The 23306-nt window shown below is 38.0% G+C and overlaps 3 protein-coding genes across 3 annotated transcripts in view; all 3 read left to right on the forward strand.

Moving 5' to 3' along the window:
• The window catches only part of LOC134798204 (growth arrest-specific protein 1-like), a 454209-nt gene that overhangs the window by 144406 nt on the left and 286497 nt on the right, over positions 1–23306 (forward strand). The gene's annotated exons all lie outside the window — the stretch shown is intronic.
• Positions 1–23306, forward strand: part of LOC134798193 (membralin) — a 131030-nt gene that overhangs the window by 35058 nt on the left and 72666 nt on the right. The gene's annotated exons all lie outside the window — the stretch shown is intronic.
• On the forward strand, positions 14153–16615 carry LOC134798200 (uncharacterized). Its single transcript, XM_063770563.1, has 2 exons — positions 14153–15010; positions 15370–16615. The coding sequence occupies exon 2, from the start codon at positions 15469–15471 to the stop codon at positions 16417–16419; it is 951 nt and encodes a 316-aa protein (XP_063626633.1). The 5' UTR covers positions 14153–15010; positions 15370–15468; the 3' UTR covers positions 16420–16615.

Here is a 23306-nt window from a genome sequence, read left to right on the forward strand (position 1 = left end):
TTGGTTTTTACAAGTTTTTGAATGTATTTGTACATAAAAAGTAAATGTTATTGGTAAACTTGTCACTTAAAATATATTTTCACTTTTTTTTTCGTAAAACTTAGCTTTTGCAAAGTGTTACTTGTCACTTCTATCTATCTTCTAACTATCTATCAATAAGGATATTTAGACTACGTCCCATAGTAGCAACATCGCCATTAAAAAGGCGTTTTGTGCTATGTAACAATAAAAACTTGTTTTTTTTATTGGTATTAACTCTGAAACTAGGCGAATTTCAAAAAAGTTTATAGGACATTTTAGTCTCTAAATATCATCAGGAATACGCTGTTAATTATTCGGTTTCCACATGTTACACCGTGTAGGTTACTGGAAAAACGTATAAGAAGTCTGCAATTAAGCGTGAGCCGGACTTAAGAATAAGAATTGCGGATAAGCTATATCAGGGCCACAACCCCAATTGATTTACGTGAAACGTGGTGTGGACAGCTAGTGCGAAGGTCGAAGGCCGAGCTCTGCGTTGGGCCGAAGGCCTGAAGCATCCAAGAGAGGTGCGCCTCCACGCAAGGTCGAAGGATGAGCTTTAGGAGTTTAGTGCTCAAACAGAACAAATAATTGGTTTAAGTACGAGTAGCTAAATGAGAAGGCTGAACTGCCGTATATCAGAGGGTCTACCGCGAACACCGAAGTTCGCAAATTGCGGGGATTTCTCTTTTACTCCAATGAAACCGTAATTAGAGTGACAGAGTGAGATGCCAGCAATTTGAGAACTTCGAACAAAATTAAAGATAGCCAGCCGTGTGTGGAAAAATTTAATGAACAGTTGAATGTACTCGCTCGTTCGAAAATGTGTGCAGTACGGAACCCTTGGGACGCGATTTCGACTCGCACTTGGCCCGTTTTTTTTGTACGTTGTATAGCGAACGAGATGCATTTGCAGATGTGTCAAATCAAAAACATTTTTTTACAGTAGTTCGAATGCCGCATCAGTTTTGTTTACTGTTGACACCGTTCCTAGGTTATAGAGTAAATTGGGTTTTAAAATAAGTTACCGACAACTCTGCCACCACAAATTATATTAGGGCCTAGTCGATATTGATGTTGGTTCGAAATAAAATTACGTACCGACCAAAGCCTGGGTTTACTTGCAATAAACTCCTTGACTAAGTTAAAGTGGATGTTTCGTATTTAGTATCTCCTACAAAAGTTTAGTGGGTAATAATCTGACTTATGTTAGTATTTTTAGGTAGAGGAAAATATACCATAGAGTGAAACCAAGAAAAGTCTGCAGCGATTTTGATAGGCCACGCAGTGCAATTGTTATTTATACGTCATAATTTAAACGTTTAAAATAACACTTGGACTGCGTGGGCTATCTAAATCGCTGCAGACTTTTCTTGGTCTAACTCTACAAACTTGTCTAAGAATAGGCTACAATCGGAACGTGATATTCGGTAGCGAAGATTATATAACTCATTGTTTATCGAAAGTTTTATAAGAAAGTACCTACTACTACTAAAAAAAAAACAGAAAATCAGGCTTAAGCCTACTTATATGATTTGCTTTAGTATTTTGAGAAGCGAGAAACAAGCCGCAGAGTGTTAGTAAAGGTCCAGAACTACAGACTACTACTACTACTATCTTAGTTTACTAATGTCATTGTTGTTTCGTATGAGCTCGTATCATTTTGTTTTTAGAAGAATGTTGCTTTGTTACTACCTAGGAAAAGAAAATCAAGCAAGCTTAGACCACCCTTGATATAACATGTTTTTTGTACGTCTTTCGCCATCCCCGTCCATGCTAGCAGCTTGCCAATTCGTAACATCAAGTTCAGTGCCGGTTCTCATGTCTTAACGTTAGTAGGTCGGTCGATTCACTCAACAAGTCCGGGCGCGGTCCGCCCGAGTCGGCGCCTGTTGCGCGGGCGGGCGGGGCATCTGTTGCGTCTCAGAGGCGCCTTACCGCCCACCCGTACTTGTCCATGTATCGAGACTTTTGACCCAATTTACCAATTTTCTCCTAAGGCACATGCTAAAGGGTTTGACGAACCATCTTCATAAAGCTACGGGTGCGGCGCCTGGCGCGCGATGGATGTTATAGGACCCATGCTTGTATAACTAACGTATTGGATCGCTTATGATATTCCACGAGGCACATGTCGCGTCTCATAGGCGCCATTGAAACTTTTGACCCGATATACTAATAGATTTGTTTGTTGTATAACTAAGTACCTCAACCTAGTTAACAAGAAACCTTTATAGTTTTGCCTTGTGCGTCCGTCGGTCTGTCTTCAACATAGTTCAGTAAACATTGGTGCTAGAAACGTCAACCCTATTTTTGTCATTATGTCTTTAACACATCCACTGCCAGCGCGAGCTACGCGTTACGAGCGAAGGAGCGTAGCTGATAACACGGCTTTACCGTTTGTAGCGAAAAGCGTCCAAAAACAGAATCCGCCTAGCGGGTGGCGGGCAGTGCAAGTGTTAAAACTGTTATAGGTGTCTGAAAACTATATTTAGAATTAAGGATCTGTTTACGAAATAATAGGCTACAAAATAACGATTTTCTAATTTCTATCAAGCAAAGTTAATTATGGATTTTTTTAATAAGTAGCGTCTACAGAACCCCGAAACATACAGTAATAATAACATGACATTAAAGCTCTCCAAGGGGCCTCTACGTGTTCGATCTATACCCCCAGGCAAGCCTATCGAAAGACCGGGATTTATAGGCCCGTGAAATCCAATTACAAATAATAATAAAACACAGTAATCATAGTTGTACATAAAATATTCATACAGCGATGGCATTCAAAGTTATTTCATTCCATGGTTGTCTGCAATATTTCACTTGTTCAAACGTCTCTAACGAGACAATTTGTCACTGAAAAACTACATTCACGACGTCAAAGTGAGACGTCATTCAATAGCTATTGAGTCGTTGGAATTGCTCGCATATATTTGCCTTCTAATGATTTGTACACATTATTTGGTTGCCAACGGTATCAAATGCTACATGCTTTAAGCGTGGGTAGAGGTGTATATTTAGTTATTTTCTTTACAATTTATGTGCTAGTTTTTTTTAAGATGCATATTTTAAATATCATAACTCAATAAAATAATATTTACAGGCACTAAAACAGAAAAACTACTAAAACACTTTAATATTTTTTACACTGAGTATGTTGCTAATTGCATTGTTGGTCGAGTATTAAAGTAAATTGAGGTTAATCCTTTGTTTGATCTTATAATTTTATACAGTGGTTTTCTAACAAAAACATTTCTGCCAATTGGTGGGAGTCCTAGTAACGAAGCAGGATGAAATTTCCTGTTAGCAATTTCTCTAGAAGATAAATATTATGCTAGTGGCTTCATCACTCCAATGGCTTTTATTCTATTTTTGTAGAAAACAACTATAATAGGAGTTTATGTGATTGCTTTACATAGTTAGTTTAGTAACAGCAAAACAAACAATTGTATACAAACTAATTAAAATATAAACTGAACGTCAAATGGCGGTAAATAAAAACATGTCACGCAAACATTTTTTTTAATTCAAAGACAAACTAGAGTCGAGAGACGGGTGCCATATCGACATATTATTAATATTATTTATTATCGACATTCGATCTTCGTCTACGTCTATAGTCACAATAATAATTTACGAAGAATAAATTTGAAATGAATTTTCCATTTCTCGAAACTTACGAACCTTTTACAAGTTTTGTAGCAACCAAGCACCCAGTATGAAGTATGATGTTTAACTAACAGACAGACACGCGAACACGAGACATTATATCATTGTATTTTGTATCGATTCGTTTTATTTGTCAGTTTTAATATAAATACGTTACAAGTCCGCGTCCCTTTAACTTGTTCGACGAACTGCAGTTCCTCAGACTCAATTATTGTTACGAGCTTGCTCTGAAATTCTAATCTTGAAGTTGAGCACGTGTGCGCCCGCATTGCATATCGTCTGATTAATATCGCCGGTTGAGTCGTGCCTCCGTCATACGGCTTCTCACAATTTTCGAACCCGACCGCGCTTTGTGTGCTATAGGTACCTACTCCGGCTCATATAGGGGTACCTTTGAGTTTACTATGAGTGTTGTAAGTAGGCAATACTCAAACTTTGACTTCCGTGCTCTTTGTTTGATGCTAAATTATATTCCAAAGTAAACCATCTTAAATACTATTTTAGTTAGCCTAAATAAAACATTGCTGAAAGACGTTTGTAGATTTTTTATCTGTTTATTTTTTTATCTTTCAATGAACCTTTGAGCCAGTTAATTTGGGGGAGGCTTACGCATTTTAAATTCCAATCTGTCTCCGGCGATGGCATCGCTGGCTCGGCCGGGCCGCCGTCTGCGAGCCTCGCGAGCTCTAAAAATGTCTACCGAAGGGATTATTTTTCAATCCGTTCCCAGCAGCCACCTAGAGGTTCGGCATATTTAATAAGGTCTATTATCTACGTCACTCTGTCTCGGGAGCTAGCAGACGTTTCAATTATACCAGCTCAGATTGTGAACTTGTTAGACCCGGTGCCCGCCTCGTCCGCACGTCTCGCCTTGCTGTTTGCACTCTATCTTTCGTGTGTCTTACAAATATACCAACGTAGATCTGTTCAAAATTAGTTTCCAAAGCAATTTTCAGAACTTGTCAGCACATCGATTCCATCTTACTAAAACGATATTCGGAGACTAGATAAGATTTATAAGATGGAGAATTACGCTGCAGCTAATCCCAACATTCATGTAAGTATACTGTCGACAGAAAGCGTATTTGGAAAGTTCATATCATTATACATATATGGATTGATATAGTCCATTTCATTGTACGTTGTACGAGGACATAATATCCAATTGCCATGCGTCTATGTCCCAGCCAAATTGGAGCAGGTTAATAGGTTGTCGAAAGTGACCTGAAATCGACTAGCCGTGATGCCGACAATATTCCCTACGGAATTGTTCCTGTTACTCGCATAATTTGACATGACATGAAATGTGACACCAGTCGTTGTTAATTGCATAGGTACAATGTTAATAGTGAAAGCTAAGAGAAAGATCATGGAGTATTTCGAAAGGTAGACAATCTTCAGTCCGTTATTGTTTCGGAATCCAGGCCACCGTCCGGTTTTTCTCTGAGAATGAATGGGCTCGACAAAAGCCTGAGGAATCTCAGAACCAGGTCTATTTCAAGTACGCCCGTGTTTTGTTTGCTCGCATCACGTTCCCCGCGAGCACGTACGGCCGCTCTCGCTCTGAATACTAATACATATCATGCAGAGGATATCTAATACTAACCCTGTAAACCTCGTAACGGATACTCACGTATGACTGTAATAGGGACCGTGTCGTTTGCTTAATAAAGTTCATTTTTAAAACAAGTAGGTAAGAGAATAAGAGCGTATGTAGTGGATAGGTCGCTCAGGTTGCGTGGCCAAAATTGGATTCGCATCGCACCCAGTGCAGCGTATTAACGTCGGGCCGCCCGAAACAATGCCCAATCAAATGGAGTGCGCCGGCCCCGACACCTCGAATTCTGCGCGCCGCCCGCCAGATTTGCTTTAACTTTGTTATTGTATTCAAATGAATTTTAAAACTTTTTTGGACCACAGCAACTACATGCTTTGATTTATGACATTGAACTACTACTAGAAATACTTTCTAATTGCAAGGTTATAACTTTTATAGATTTGGCTACATAAATGCATTTTGTTTAAAAATGTCTCTGGGCAAATCTACCCCTGCAAAGTAAAAAAAAAATGTAAACTATGTACTTAATCTGGCCATTTATAATTAGAATGTAAAGGGAAGGTGCGGACTCTAAATATGGACATAGACATAGAACAATTTTATTCAACATCACATGAAATGACAGAGTTAACAGATAGTGTAACATATTTTTACAGATAAATCTTAAATTTAGACTTAAAAACTAAGAAATTGAGTTGCACATCTAAGGGAGAAATATTCATGAATGTTAAATAGGAGCTTGCTTCAGCATAATGCTGTAGTGTATTAACTACAACGCTGGCAGGATGGTATTTTCGAATTTTCCTTACTTTTTATAACAACACGATGGTTAGCCAGACTGCGATATACAACAAACGCCGAGCAATATTTCCCAGTTATGTATAACAAACATTCGGCACTAGGCTTGCAGAAACAACACGGTGCATCGGTACAGCCTTGATTCATGCCGCGCGCCGCAGCCAGGGGATTACGGCTCGCACAGATTATAATTCGTCACGTTCACTTGCCGATATTCCTTATTATGACGATTTTAGAAGCTACAATTAGGGAAAACCTTGTTTTAAATAACTTAACGTGCCTCAATTTTGTCTCCTGACATTCCACACGATAAATAAATAACGTCATTAAGGTTTAAACTTTTAGGTCATTGGTCTTGATTGCATTAAGATAGGCAAGCAAAAAAAAAAAACAACGGGTTGCACTCCGGGAGTGCCGACAGAAGTGAAAACTCAATGACTAGTCCAAAATGTCTGCAACACTATGTATAGTTGAACCATCCTCCTTTCTATTGAAAAACTTTAGTTCCGAAATTGCTGGCCAGTGAGATTAAATTTGTAGCGTTAATTGTTTAAAATTCGAATAGTAAAGTTACCTTGCAGACCTCGCATCGAAATATATTTGGTCATGATATTTTGAGTTTTATTCACCAGTACTAGAGTTCTCTTTTATTAGCGATTTCATCAAGATATAGCTTTATTGAATTATATTGGAGTGATATAAAGTTATGTAACTGTGAGATCCTCGTATTTCAGCCCGTACAAGATTAGAACATTGAGATTTATTGCTTAATATAAAGTTCCAGTTTTAAATAATGGCTACAAATATAATGACCACCAAAAAATACTTTGGTACCCTAAATAAAAAAATCATGCTTACCAAAAAAAATTACTGAACACCAAAAAAATAAGGCCTAAAAATACAAAAGTACCACCATTTTAATTACGACTGCACTTCAAATTGTATTCAAATACCAAATATATTGAATGATCACCAAAAATCATTAATGATCACCAAATCTTGAAGACCAAATTAATGCGATATTTTCACCTAAATAAACCACTATGATTACCAAATAAAGTAAACTGATGCCAAAATTACTAGCCCCTCCCGCTCAACCCCCCGTAGCCCGCACCGCATACCTAGTATACCTACCTAACCTAATCTACTTTTCTAGTAGCATTTCGTTATGCTACTAGAAAAGTAAGTTACACTGCTATCAGTTAAGTGGGTTAGGTTAGGTTAGCACTGCGACCCATTACTGAAACGAAATGGTACTAGAAAAGTAGGTTAGGTTTAGTTTGAACTGCTACCCATACAGATACGAAACGCTACTAGAAAAGTGGATTAGGTTAGGTTTGAACTGCGACCCTTACAGAAAAGAAATGCTAATAGAAAAGTGGGTTAGGTTAGGTTTGAACTGCGACCCATACAGAAACGAAATGCTACTAGAAAAGTGGGTTAGGTTAGGTTTGAACTGCGACCCTTGCAGAAAAGAAATGCTACTAGAAAAGTGGGTTAGGTTAGGTTTGAACTGCGACCCTTACAGAAACAAAATGCTACTAGAAAAGTGGGTTAGGTTAGGTTAGAACTGCGACTGTTACAGAAATAAAATGCTACTAGAAAAAGGTGACGAAGTGGATTAATTAATTTAATAGGATAACGATATATTAAATATTTCCACATTTTTAATTAAAATTTTGTTACAATTTTTGTGATCATTTACTATTTTTGCGTTTACAATAATTATTTTGGAGTCATTTGCTTTAGTAGGATAGCAAGATTTAAAAATTTGGTTATCAATTTACATTAAAATGGAGTTCTAATTTTGGTGGTCATTTACTATTTTTGGGTTTACAATGATTATTTTGGTGTCATTTTCTTTAATAGGATAGCAAGATGTAAAAATTTGGTTATCATTTCACATTAAAATGGGGTTTGAAATTTGGTAATCATGAACTATTTTTGGGTTAATAATGATTAGTTTGGTGTCATTTCCTTTAAAAGGATAGTAAAATGTAATAAAATTGGTAATCATTTCACATTAAAATGGTGTTATAATTTTGGTGATCATTCATGATTTTAGGGTGGTAAAATAGATTTTTTTGGTATTAAATTTTACTAAATCTGGTGATCAGTTAAATAGCAGCCTTAAATAATTGACCTGATTATGATACGTTATGACTAATCGGTGAATAACATTGTCCGTCACACATGACGTCAGCGCATTACGCGTTACGCTGTCTCGAGTTTATCATTTTTTCCCCACCTCAAAAAGTGCTCAGCGCCGCTAAAGAAGTTTTCACTTTTAGCAGCCAAGGGCCAATGGTAGTTAACGGAGGTGACGTGGGCCGTACTTTGTTAATATTTATGACTTTATGAGACATTGTCGTTTGTCACTATTGCATACAAAATAGCCAAGGCGCCTCTCGGGCCGCAAGTGACAGTTTCGCGAGGCGCATGCGGCTCGCGGGCCGCAGGTTGCCGACCGCTGACTTAGACCATTCGTTTATCTTATGTACATAGTTGCAGTAGAACAGATTTACGTCGGGGTCACCAAAATGTTGTTGAATAGGTTCGACACCCCGTTAACCAAATAATAAATAGGTATTCATTGTATTTTACAAGAATAGAATAGTTGACATGAGAAAAATGTAATTGTCACATTCATAGATTGGCTAGCTAGCTAGTAGAGGTATGCCCTGCACCTGCACTTTATGCAGCCATCACATTCGATGCGGATCTGTACTCCGCTTCGGTGTGATGACCACGTTACCATGTCTGGTGGTAACAGTTGCTAAACTCGACTTATATGTTTGTAACGCAACGACATTAAATTCCCAATTTTAATATTAGCCTACCTGCCTGTTGAACGCACAGTATATACATCCCCGATAAGCCGCCGGCGTTAATATTCTCGAAGTATCGGCGTGATTGGTTATTAATTTACGAAATGTCCGTGGAGTCGGCTCGCGAAGCCCTTAAGCCCGGCACGAACGGACGACAATGCCGTCGGACGACACCGTGGATTACTGAACACGTGCGTTGCAAACTTATACGAGGAGCGGATGATGATTTTTGACGCACCTAAATTTTTTTTTATATCCTACACTTAGCAAACAGTTATGCGTGAAGAAATATGTAGGTACGTTTTTACGAATTTATACTCAACTCGTTCCTTCCCGCCACTTCGTTTGCGTTTCTACGTAGCACGATGATGATAATGATTGATTATAATCTATATAATTATGTCCTTTCTCAATTTTCAAACTATCTTCATAGCAAATTTCTTCTAAATCGGTTCAGCGGTTTACGGGTGAGGTAATAGACAGACAGACGTACGCATACGCCTCCATAGCCCGGCAGAATACCAACTATAGCGGCCAAAAAATTGTCACATTCAGGTTTTAACGGCAAACCTTTTAAAAAGCTTTGGTTTTTGACCGGTACTGTATGTCTTAGGGACAATAGTCTCAGTTTTTGCTGCATAATATTAAATACAAGACAATTTCTCTTAAAAAACTTACTAATATTATTTATTTTTATTGTATTTTTGGCATAATCTAAAACAAATTCATAGAAAACTGTGAAATCGGCTGCAAGCTCAAAAATTGGTAACATAATATCATCATAATTATATCGCTGACCGCTCTTTCCACGTATCCCAAGTCGGCCTCCACGAATGGGGATTTAATTTGCAGCATCCGCAAATACAATAGGCGAGAATTTGTTTGTCCTACCTGCCGTGCTCACGTCCGCTGCATCCGAGGAAGGGGTCACTTCTTTGTTGGTCAATTTCTCGTTTTAACTTCCACCGGACTGGCTGGCACGTTCGAGATGTCCAACGTACAGCGTTCCCTTGCAAGGCAGTGTGAAAGCAACGAACGTCTTATGGCAAAGTGGAGTGGTGCATAGCTTTAAAAATGTTGTATGTAGTTTACACATCTTGAGTCATTTTTACATGGAAGAGTAGAAGAATAACAAGGAATGTGTTGAAGGTTTCGGTGATCAACATTAATTAAAAATAAAATGCTGCAATATCTGGTATGTTTGACCGTGGTACATTCCGGGGGAAACTATCTTCATATTTCGCCTCATGTACAGGTTGTCAATCTTAAATGAGATACGAGGAAGTGGATCGTAGACATTGACGAGCTAAAATAACCAAACAAAAATTAGTACGTAAACGATATTTTAGACATCTTTGACATCATTCATTCTATTTTTGACATCATTGGAAGGAAGCCGTTCGTGCCCACAAATGCGCTACTCGTGAACTAATCATTGACCGACCCGACACGACGGAAACCGGCACGCCATCTTTCCCTTACAAACACCATTGTATAGTTGAGGTTGAGCGTAAAATCGGGTCCCGTAAAACAATATGCGCGGAGCGTGACGCGCGGCCACGAGACGACGATGACGCCGCATTAAAACGAAATCCATACGGGGATGATTGATGAGCGCAGCAAACACCGCGCCCGCCTCATTCAATTTACTGTCACCGTATACACTGCACTTTTACATATTAACCTCTACGTTTTTTCACTGTGAATTTTCACGGGCTTCCAACGTGTAATGAAATTTCAAAATAGGCTTTTATCGTATGCGAAATGGCCTTTTGTTTGATTTTCGGCATTTATTGGTGCTTTTTCAGGTAGATATTTAGTGAAAATAATAGTAATTCGTGCGACGGGAATGTTGTTCACTGGGCATTGGAGAAATGTCAGAAAAGTTGTTTGTCACAAAATCAAGTTAAGTACTGTTACGTTATGTGCGTTGTGTGTTAAAAGATCCACCAAGATGTTTAATCAGCAGCCATCATCCTTGTTATGTTATGATTTATTGCACCGAAAAAAATAATTTTCTACAATACTACCAGAACGTATAGTAATTAAAAATATAGTTATACCTACTAAAATCCGGTAGTAATAACAAAAAATGTTGTATCGTGTAAAACTTGTTTTTTAAACATCACTGTTTAATTCTAGTTAAATGCAATTTAGTACTGCTTACAATTTCGTTGTATATGTAAAGATGCAAGTGTTGTAAATATTAAACGTTTGTCTCGTTTAATATATGCATCGTAACACTAACTATTGATATGTAAAAATAAAGATACGAGTGTACACGTTACAAGTTATTATGTTGTGGTTACTATAATGCATTGTAGTCTGAACGAATCAAACAGTTGTGCCAACACCACGGTGTATGCGCGGGTGGCGGGGGGCGGAGAAAGGAATTGCGCAAGTCACAGAACGGCAGCCATTACGCCAGCGTCTTACGTTCCGGCCGGTCGATGTTTTATTTACGTAGATCCTGTCCATAATTTTATTGTAAACTAGTACAAGTGTATAGTATAAGTGCGTGTTGCTGACACAGTGAAATGTGCGGGCTCCGATTAAGGAAAAGTCCTCCCGCACCGATGTGGATAAGGAGGGATTCACACTGGTGGAAAGGAAACGCAAGGCGCGCAGGGCGCCTCGTAAAACTCTGTGTGGCACTGCGGAGCCGGTTAATTCTGGCCTACGAGTTGCGACCATCGCAAGCGCGGACTTCTGGCCGAAGGGTGTGGTGTTTCGGCGGTTCCTGGGCAACCTGCCGAATCCTACGCCGAGTCAGACGACGCTACGGAGCCACGCTGTTACGTCGTCGCCCAAATCCAATGTTTAATTTGTATGTCATTTTTGTGTCTATTGTTTTCTTTGTGGAGACAAAATGTTTTTTTCTTTTGTAGTGTCACAGTGCCTTGGTTTTACTGTAATGCTGTGTTACTTATTTGATCAATAAAATAAAAAAAAATAAGTGTGCTTAAAAACTTGTCTGTATTTACTAGAAGAGCAGTGTACTGGTTATATATTGTTCACGTAACCAGAACCCACTGTGCTGAAGGGACTTCTAAACGGGCCATATGTTCACTGCAATATGTGGCCGGCAAATTAGTGTCCCTCTCTAACATGTGAGTAAGAGGACACCAATAGTTGCCGGCCACATATTGCAGTGAACATATGGCTCGCTTAGAAGCCCCATTAGCACAGTGCGTTCTGGTAACGTGAACAATATAAAACCAGTACACGGCACAAATCATTCAGTTACATATACTGAATACCTTGTTATAACAACAGGACAGGAACGTATATGTTACTGTATTATTTAGTAACCATTAACAGACCGGCTAGTTGGGTTTACTAAAAGTCTTATACCCACTACTATACACTTCATAGAATTAACAAATTTAATTTAACAAGAATGGTCTGGTTATGTTTACAAAGTGTCCTGTCGTCACATATACAACAAGACAATATAGTACAGCTAACCAGATTCTGGTTACCAGTACCAGGTTTTTTTTCAGTGTGCATAACTTTACGCAACGCTAAAAGAACTACTTATAATAACCAAAAGAAAGAAATCTCAAACGTCCCATTTCTTTTCAAGCGCATTCTTCTTAAAATTTTTATTATTTTTAAATTATTTATTCAAGGAGGTAGTTGTTCCTAAACAAGCGTAAAGAACCCTAACAATACAACATTTAAACCATTTCTAGTACAGTTTACAAAGATCCGTCAAAAATCAGAGACGAAGTCTCTATTTAAGAGAATAAAAAAACCGGGCAAGTGCGAGTCGGACTCGCGCACGAAGGGTTCCGTACCATAGTGCAAAAAAAAAAAAACGAAAAAAAATGCAAAAAAAAAAACGGTCACCCATCCAAGTACTGACCACTCCCGACGTTGCTTAACTTTGGTCAAAAATCACGTTTGTTGTATGGGAGCCCCATTTAAATCTTTATTTTATTCTGTTTTTAGTATTTGTTGTTATAGCGGCAACAGAAATACATCATCTGTGAAAATTTCAACTGTCTAGCTATCACGGTTCGTGAGATACAGCCTGGTGACAGACGGACGGACGGACGGACGGACGGACGGACGGACAGCGAAGTCTTAGTAATAGGGTCCCGTTTTACCCTTTGGGTACGGAACCCTAAAAACAAACCTAAATCACACAATCAAGGACGGCGTTGTCTTCTCCGAGACCACGGGGACAACGCCGTCCTCGAAACGTCGGATGTAAATTTTAAAACTTAAATACGCGATTAAGTCCCGAGTGCAGTTTGGTAATGTTTAATAATCGTGAAAGTTTAAATAAATAAAACCTAAAGCATGGTTTAAATAAATAAAACCTAAAGAGAGGGCGCTGGTGTCGCTCCACCATGACGTCTTGTAATTGCGCTCGTGATATTTATACCAAAAAGAAATGTTTAATCGTGTAAAAAGTGCTCAAACATACGACTATTTGATCGAGGAGGAAATAAGTGACGGACACGAACAAAAATTTCAGTGCTAGTGTGTTAATTAAAGGTGATACGGACAAAAACAAGGAAGACAAAGACTAACGGACAAAATTTTAAACACGAACATTACGGATAAGTTTACCGGCGTAAAACGAACTTTACCAGCACCACAACGCGGACACAAATAAAAACTCAGTGCTAGTGTATTAAGTGAAAAACCAGTGGAGACAACAAGAAAACAAAGAATAATTTCGAAAAACTCCATCATCGGCCCTAATTAAAATTATACAAGATCTACCCACAACTAAAAACGACATCTCTGCACTGCAGCCGACCCGGACAATGAAACATCGATTGACATAATGAAATTTAGAAGAATTTAAAACTACCAAACTAATTAATTTTACATTTTAACGAATAATGACCAATTTTTAGAATATAATTATATGACCATAGAAAGTGAATTATAACGCCATCTGTCTGCAACTACGAAGATACAAATTCCCGGCTCAATCAAAATCACAGCTAATAAGTTATACCGGACAGCGCCATCTGTTGTACCCATGACAACTCATTACTCTGTCGGCAAAACAGAGGGAACACATACCTAGCAGCGCCACTGTTTTCATCACTAACACACCGACTCTGTCGGCAAAACAGAGCAAAGAAGACGTAAACAGATTTGACAGATCTCAACCATGGAGGAAATGAAAGAACTGCTTAAGTCGATACAAGAACACCAGTTTAAACAAAGCGAAGAAATGAAGTCTCTGGGTGACTCTATTGCGAAACAAGTTTTAGACAAACTAGATGCAAGACTAGGTTTAATTGAACAAAAACAAACTAATCTGGAAAACAAATTGGAACTTCAAGAGAACCAAATTGAACAAATAGAACGCCGGCTGAGACAGAGAAATATTGTTCTGTTTGGCCTAGAAGAGAAAGAAAGAAGCTATTCTGACTTGGAAACAATTGTGTTAGGAACTATAAATAATACTATGAAAGTGCAGTGCTACGAAACAGACATAGAATCCGTTAGAAGACTTGGTAAGAAAGGAAGCAACGTCAGACCTGTTATCATCACATTCACTACACTTGGAAGAAAAATACAAGTTCTGCGAAAGAAGAAAAACTTAGAAGTTACGAACTACTACATTAAAGAAGACTTCACAAGAAAGGTACTTGAAAAGAGAAAAGAACTCCAAGAAGAGGCCAAAAAAGAGCGAGACAAGGGCAACAATGCAATAATTAGGCAAGACAAGCTTATAATATCAAAAAATAAAAACATATCAAGCCAAAACAGTGAGCAACACATCAATTATAGCCAGAAGAAAAGAAATATTAACTCAATATACTCGCCTCCACATCAGAATCCAGACAAGGAAAACATCCCAGTTACACAAGTTAATCCACAAGCGCCAAAGAAAAATAAATACGTAATTACAGACTATATGACGGCACCTATTGGAACCACTGGAACTTCAGCCAATGTAACAAATACTACATCAGTGCAAAAACCACAAACACCAGTGAATCAAAATCAAAATCAACATCAACATAATAGTGAACCAAAAAACGCGTGACAAGAACCCCTCTCCGCCTCCCACCACGGCTGGTCACCGAGGGAGAGCTAGACCACCACCCTCCAAGGACACCCACTCAATCAACAAGAGCGAGCACATCCCTTCTTCAAGGTAATACCTCCGAACCGTATTCTAAGCAAGCAACCAGAAATAAAGAGAATTTACTGCATATAGGAACATACAATGTTAGGACTCTTAGATCTTATGAGAGGCTACTAGAACTTTCTGAAGCTCTAAAATTAATAAATTATGACATTATTGGCCTCTCTGAAGTCAGGCGACTAGGAACAGAAATTGAAGAACACAACGATTTTATTCTATGCTACACAGGCCAGACACAAGGACTACATGGAGTAGGATTCATAATTAAAAAAAGTTTGAAACGCAACATAGTGAGCTTTCAAGGATTTTCAGAGAGGGTTGCCTTATTAAAAATAACGATTAACAATTTCCATCTTTCTATTATACAGGTATATGCCCCAACTGAAAAAGCCACAGATGAACAAGTGAAGATTTTCTATGAAATAGTTGAAAGAGCATACCAACAGGCAGATAAAAACGTCATAATAATGGGCGATTTCAATGCTAAGGTCGGACAGCCGAAACTAGAAGAGCATAGGATCACAGGTAAACATGGTTACGGCTCGCGAAACCAGCGAGGTGAACTATTGATAAATTACTGCCTTGAGAAAAACCTAGCCATCATGAACACATATTTCATGAAAAAATCTAATCGAAAATGGACATGGATCGCACCAAATGGAAGGACGAAAAACGAGGTTGACTTTATTCTCACAAACCAAAAACAAAGTATAACCAATATTGAAATTATTAACAAAATTGAATTTTCGTCAGACCATAGACTAGTGCGAGCAACATGGTTACTCAAACAGCCGAAAAAAAGCCGAATCAACTTCAGAAATAAGACCACAAAAAGCTTGCAGACAGATATTGAAAAAGATGATTTCTTGAAACGCCTCGAAGAAGAAAGACAACCACTTATGACTTTGGCGCCAGACGAATTAACACAATTATATCATGACAGGCTAATCAATTGCATCCAGACAAGTTTGAAGCATTCACAAAAGAATAACCACAACACACAGAAAAGCATATTATCTGACACCACAAAGCAACTAATAACAAAGAGAACGGAACTCCAAAATATAAGACCCAAAACAAAAGAAATTAAATCAAAGTTGAGTGACCTTTACAAAAAAGTAAGCAAAAGTATAAAAGAAGACTATAAAAAGCACAGAGAGTCCAAAATTGAAAACCATATCTACGCTGACGGAAGCGTGAAAAAAGCCTACAAAGAACTCAGAACACATAAAAACTGGATCCCCAAGTTGCAAATTTCAGACAACAATACTGCACTATCTCGAAATCAGATACTTGAAACTGCTACAACGTATTACAGGAAGTTATACAGTAGTCAAGAGCAAGAACCACCAAAAACAGACCTTCCAAGCACAAGTGAAGTCCCAGCAATAGATGAAATAGTTATAATGAGACATTAAAAACTTAAAAACTGGAAAGAGTCCTGGGTCGGATAACATTACAAATGAAATATTAAAAACTGCTGCTTCCTTATTAGTGACACCCTTGGCACATTTATTTAATCTCATTCTAAAAACAGGAACAGCACCCAAACAATGGACGCAGTCAAATATAATACTTTTGTATAAAAAAGGAAACCCAATGGACATAGGAAACTACAGGTCCATCAGTCTACTGTCATGCACATACAAATTATTTTCTTCAATCATACTATCCCGAATAAGCGAAGCAATTGACATGTGCCAACCATGCGAACAAGCTGGATTTAGGAGCGGATACTCAACCATGGACCATATCCACACACTGGAGCAGGTAATAGAAAAATATCAAGAATACCGAAGACCGTTGTATACAGCATTCATTGATTACGCTAAAGCGTTCGACACTATATCACATTCCTCTATATGGGACGCTCTGAACCAGTGCAATGTACATCCTACATACATAAGAATAATAAGACACATTTATGAAAATTGCACCAGTACAGTTCAACTAGACAGACTAGGACCAGACATACCAATTGACAGAGGCGTCAGGCAGGGCGACGCGCTGTCTCCAAAATTATTCTTAGCGGTACTTGAATCAGTAATCAAAAGTCTCAACTGGAACAATATAGGATTATACATCAATGGTAAATATCTGAACCATCTGCGTTTCGCGGACGATATCATATTAATGTCAGAACATTGCTCCCAGATAGAATACATGATACATACTCTACATGAATCTAGCGCAAAAGTCGGCCTGAGAATGAACTTTCTAAAAACAAAACTTATGACCAATAGCACTCAAAAGGACATAACCGTCGATGGGACGCTACTAGAGTATGTAGACAGCTATATTTACCTGGGTAAGCAGATATCATTTAGTAGTCAACGAAACGAAGAGGAAGTAGACCGACGAGTAAAAATAGCTTGGAATAAATACTGGAGCCTAAAGGAAATCCTGAAAAGTAATATGAATATGAAAATCAAGAAAAAAGTTATGGATATATGTATTTTACCTTCACTGACTTATGCAAGTCAAACCTGGCTGTTCACTGCAAAAATTAAATCAAAAATAACTACATGCCAACGAGCAATGGAGAGAAGCTTGCTAAACATAAAAAGAGTTCAAAAAATACCACATATAAATATAAGAGCTGTAACAAAACTAATAGACGCTCTCGAACACGCCAAAACACAAAAATGGAGATGGGCTGGACATGTTGCCAGGCTGTCAGACTCGCGCTGGACCTTGAAAGCTACCACCTGGAAAGGACCTGCAGGCAAACGACGCTCCGGGAAACCAAACAGCCGTTGGACTGATGACATAAATAAAACAGCTGGTATAAACTGGAAATATATAGCTACAAACAGGGATAGATGGAAGTCCTTGGAGGAGGCCTTCACCCGATGAGGGGTTCTTGTCCACCACATATAATACTTTGTATATTTGTAATATGTAAAAAATGACTTAACAATAACTAATTCAAAATGACATTATACTTACCTAAAATAAATGCTGACTATGTAATTGAATGAAATGTAACGAAATTGGACTTGAATAAAAGGCTTTTTTATTTTATTTTATTTATTTATTAAAGCATCCAACTTAATGAGGTTCCGAAAATTTTCCACGAATTTTGAGCCTATTGCCGCCTACTAGTGCCTCTATAGGCGCCTGAAGTGGAACCTCGACTGTCGCAACCTTTGATAATCTGTCAGCAAGCGTCCATTGCCGGTGCATCACTGTCAGCACAGAGGCCGTTGACAAATGAACTGGCCCAGTATAATCATCGCTCACGGAGCACAGACGAGCTTACGCCTCATATCGTCTAGTGTACGCCTTTATCAAAGAAAGATAGACCAATTTATTTGCCAAATTTTAGTTTTAAAGCTTCATAGTTGGCCCGATCATCATCAAGTTGATAATTTAATAATAGGATCCTTGAGAAATCGAGGGAACTCTTCAAATATTATAGGTAGGTACAGGATAGTGATTTCTCTATTTTTGGTAAAGTGAAGTAACCTTCACTTCACTTGTGAAGGAGAGCTTATGAATCACATAATATTATTACGTTTAAAGTGTTGTGCGTCGTTTTGTTTGGCCAGCTGCAAATGCCTTGCAAATGCTTGATGGTTTCTTAAGAAGCTTTTCAGTCTAGGTACTTACTACTTTCGGAAATAATCGTTTATACAAGTATTGTGACAATCTCTCGCCTACGCTCGCTTAACTACGGGAACATCACCCCTAGTGTCGGGTTCCGGTATTGAGCTGTGCATATTGAAACCGGGACAATGTGAGCCCGACCGATATGATCTGTGCATGTGTGTCAGTGCGGCGCGTCCTTTTAACTGACCTGATACCTACGAAATTAATATGGCGAGATAAAGTTCCCGCTGTGTTGGTCATGCTTTTGCAATGTACGAGTATGAACCGTTCGATTGTACAGTGATGCACGAGTAGTATTGGGCCAATCTCTAGAATTAGTGATTGCCAATTCCTTTTGTCTGTAACGGTATGTTTGTACTCAGCTACTTAATATAAAATCAAACTTCAAATCACTGTCCCAGCAGTAGGACATATATATTTGCTTACTATTGATTATGCGTAATGGTAAAAGATTAGGTACCTAATACATATTATGTTGTCTTCTGTCCGTTTATTAAACTTCGTACCAATCGTACCTAATGTACCTACGAGTACTGTTCTATATCTACTCGTATGGTCTATGTAGGTACGAGTTTCTAACGCCCTTCATACGCTTTCCCCTATCGACTTCCATACGCTTTTGACGATTAATACTATTATTATAGTTAATTAGGAAGTGCTCCTAATAGCTATTAGGTTAACTAATAGGCCTAGGCTCCTAGGGCAAGCTAGCGAATTTCACTAAAGTGCATATTTGGGTTCCGTGCCTCCGGGATTTTACGTGAGACTGCTTTGTATAGGAATAAAATATGTAGGAAAACCATATAGCAATAGTAATTTAAGTTTTTTTTTAGCTTCATGTAACAGTTGTAATGCTCATTCTATCAAGAAATTTATTTCTTAAATTTTATAGTAAAGGAATAAATGGAAAAAATGGATGCGGGTTCAAGTCCTGCCGGAAGCGTAAATTTTTCCATTTTTTCCTTTACTATAAAATTTGGAATATCACTCGCAGACGTATCTGCTTGTTAAAAAATTGTTTTATTTCTTAAATGCAACTATTTTAGCATATTTAACTTAAGAAGTAAGACTTGTGTTGTGGGTAGGTATTAGACGAGGGTGGTATGGCTTTCCATACATCTAACACTATTAAAACGATATATTATAAGTGTATTTTCTTAACCATTTTTTTAATGCTCTCCTCAGTTGATGATGGGCGGTTCGCTCTTGACCAATTGGTTTAGTTTTAACCTGGCCACGTGGAAGTGGCAGTAACATTAAATTTTCCGCTTGCTTGGTTACGTATCGTAACGTAGTAATATGTTCTAGGTAATGAAAACGTTATTTCTTAGGTAAATCTGCGCATTATTATGTACCTGATTATTATTATTATATCCTTAAATGAGTAATCGTATACTTTTATTAGAAGATATTTTTATAGATGCTTAGATATACGATAAATATAAAGCAAGTAGAAGCCTTGACTCAGTGTCAGTCTATAAACATTTTCCCTCATTATTACAAAAAGTAGCTCAAAAATATGACGGTTGTTTTTAAAGCTTTTGATATAAGCCGTAACATCATTCCCTTACACTTATTCGAATGGAAAAAAACTTAGGCAACAAAGATACTTACTTCCTTATATTAAATACGATGGCAACTTTAAGCGTATTTATGAACTTGTAAAGCTACGGACACAACAGTGCACTTATTGACCTAGGTTATATACGCTATTTATTTTATGCGTTACTGTTTTGAAATATTACAAACGCAGAGTACGTCGGTAAGTCGTGTGCCTCTTAAACCAAAATAAATATATACGAAAAAGTGTCCGAAACAAAGTCCAGGTTCAAGATTAAGGCTTTTTTGGATACCGCTAGGTTATAGGTATAGGTCGTCGCTATCTTCGTTTATAGAGTTCGGTAATTTGCTATAATAAAATAAATCTTGTTTCATAAAATATGAATATTTAAATATTGGGACCCGCCAAAATGTACAAATCGCGTGATTTTGTTACTTCAAGTAGCAATGCCGCACTGTGGAACGACGCCATACTTGTGGTTGGATATGAGAATTTTCTGTTTTTCTACGATAACTTTTAATATTTTCCTAACAGAATTCTATGAGATCTGGTAAGGATCTTGGGAATCTGTTTAGGACTATTACTCCAAAATCTTACGATTCTTTATCAACATCATCAAAAGACAAAATTCTGGTCATTGTGCTTTCCAGTCTGTACCCAGCTTTAGCTCGAGTGTTGTCGTTTAAGTAGCGGGTCGCGCGAGTTTGCAATAAGAGTTAGTCCAGCCAGCGCTCCAGTGCGAGTCGAAGTTTCACGTTCTATTGTTCGATTCCGATACCTCCACATCGAGAGCCACTGATACTTTTATTATTTCCTTATGGACTTAGTTCAATAAGTTTCAGATTCTGCAGTTTGTTTGTAATTGGCCCGTTGTTATTGTAAAATATTTATACGTTTCAACAAATAATAGTTAACGTTTCGCCTTAAACTACTCAAGTCAAACATCAAAGTGATTTTCCTTTGTAATACTGATGGTCGGACGGATGTTCAAAACTAAGCACCCTCTTTACTAACTCCCTGATTGTAATAATCCACACTCGATAGAAACTAGCCTAGACGCGCGGTCTTATCTCAGATGAGAGCTAAAACTTTGCCCGTAGATTCTCTCGCTGAATTTTATTGGTAAAATTTAATTTTTAACTTCCAAGATTAGTGCTGAGCTATCTTTCGGTCGCTTAGGTTATTTATAATCGCCGCTTGGAAATTGGTCTGCGTTCTTTCCCTTTATGTTTGAATGCATTAATTTTCTGTTGAGAATTTAGTGTTTGTAATAAAGTTTTTGTGGATTAAGGTTGCTGTATTGTTTGGTGCAACTAAAAGGCTAGTGAGAATGTCCTATCTGTTTAGGGCTCCGTATCCAAAATGGAAAAACTAAACGGATATACTTATGTCCGCAAGTATGTCACAGCATATGTAAGCATTTTAAGGTGTGGATGCTTGCATGTGCGCTGAAAAAAATATGATCTATCGAGCACACATTAAAGTGATTTCATTAACATTAACTGCTATATATATCAAGTAATGTACGTACGTACGTACGTACGTACGTACGTAACGTACGAACAGTAAACTTTACTACTTGGTTCGATAGGCTCATAAGGAACTGTTCAAAGCATTAAACATTAATGCAATTTCAATTGTTTTAAACGATATTTTCTCAGTGTGTTGGAATGTGCGGGGAAGTGATACTCGTATAATATAGGAGAATATTTAGGGCTTCATAACGTGTAGGTTTCTAACAAAGTTCATTGATAATTCTTATGTATCACATTATTCTTATTTCAACTTCTAACGAAACAACACTTTATTCACTGACGAAAGTGACGAGTCATTTACATACACTTACATTTCACAATACTTTCCATCTCCGTTCCAAGGAACGTGTAAATTGCACCATATAGATTTCCCAAGCGCATTAGGGTGTTGGTAATGTTGGACGCGTTCCGAGGTGTAAACCTTCGATGGAGTCCGAACTAATCTTACTAAGTGAATCGCAGCGGACCTCCTGCCGGTCCGACGGGGACCATTCACGGAATGGCGCTGTGTTCTTGTGGCCACTATCCTGATGAATTAAGTTAAGATTGTCTGGCTTGGCTGAAATAAATGCTAAAGGACTGAAATATGATACCTATAGACATTCTAACGCCTTTGCTTTGACCGATACCTACAATACACTTGATCTCACACTAAGAGAGAAATCCAGGAAATTAAAAGAAAACAAGAAACAACACAGAAAAAAATTCTACGAAGTATTCTGGGAAACAATATTTTTTTCAGTTTACACGAAAAATATATTATCACATAAAATTATTTCAACAGTTTTTTTTATAAAAGTATTGTTGTTCGCTAAATAGCAGCTGAGACGTGTATGCTAAACTGTAGTTTTTCTTCATCTAGTGCATTTATTTAATTATGTAGTGACTAATTTAAATGCCAAACTTACATTGCTTGTAGAAGACCAGATACGCCAGGTATGTCGCTAGTAGTAAACGCGTTCCTACCCTAATTCGTCGAAATAGGCCGTCTACGAATCCCAAAAATCATTGGCTGCAACTTGTGTCGTGCGAGATAACTCACTTAGCAGATTGGTGACGGCGGTGCCGGTTACTGCGCTTACATTTCTAAAACCTGCATAGTGCTTCTCTCAGTTAAACTAGTATAAGTTTGATCCCTGATTACGAATAGCTAGTCCCAGATAAAACATTGGTTCGACTTTGACGAAGACTAGGTAAGCTATGGTAATCCTGTGGCCGTTTACTAGCCCGCGATTATTGTGGCCATCGTGTCCGTTCGAGATAACTCTGTTACTCGGCACTCGCCGCGACGTGTGTTGGCTTTATTTGTATGTGGGAATTACTGCACTGTTGCTTTCGAGACGATGTTTATGACGCATTAAGGTGCGTCTGTTTTTTTATATCAATCAATCAATCAATCACGTACGTACTCATATTACCTAATTACTTTCGTTCCCATATGTAGGATACTTTAAAGTCCGTCGAAATTTCGTGTGGGACGTCCTTATAAAAGAAACGTTCCCTTCCATTATTTGTAGACTCTGTAGCTCTTTCTTTCTTTTTTTCTTAAATTTCTAGAAGGCAGTAAACCTTGAAGGTGCTACTACTTTCATTTGTC

This window comes from Cydia splendana, chromosome 16, assembly GCF_910591565.1.
Source record: "Cydia splendana chromosome 16, ilCydSple1.2, whole genome shotgun sequence".
Classification (NCBI taxonomy): Eukaryota; Metazoa; Arthropoda; class Insecta; order Lepidoptera; family Tortricidae; genus Cydia; species Cydia splendana.

Excerpts from the sequence above, each read along its gene's own strand:
- LOC134798200 (XM_063770563.1), top strand. The coding sequence starts at position 15,469 with ATGGGCGATTTCAATGCTAAGGTCGGACAGCCGAAACTAGAAGAGCAT.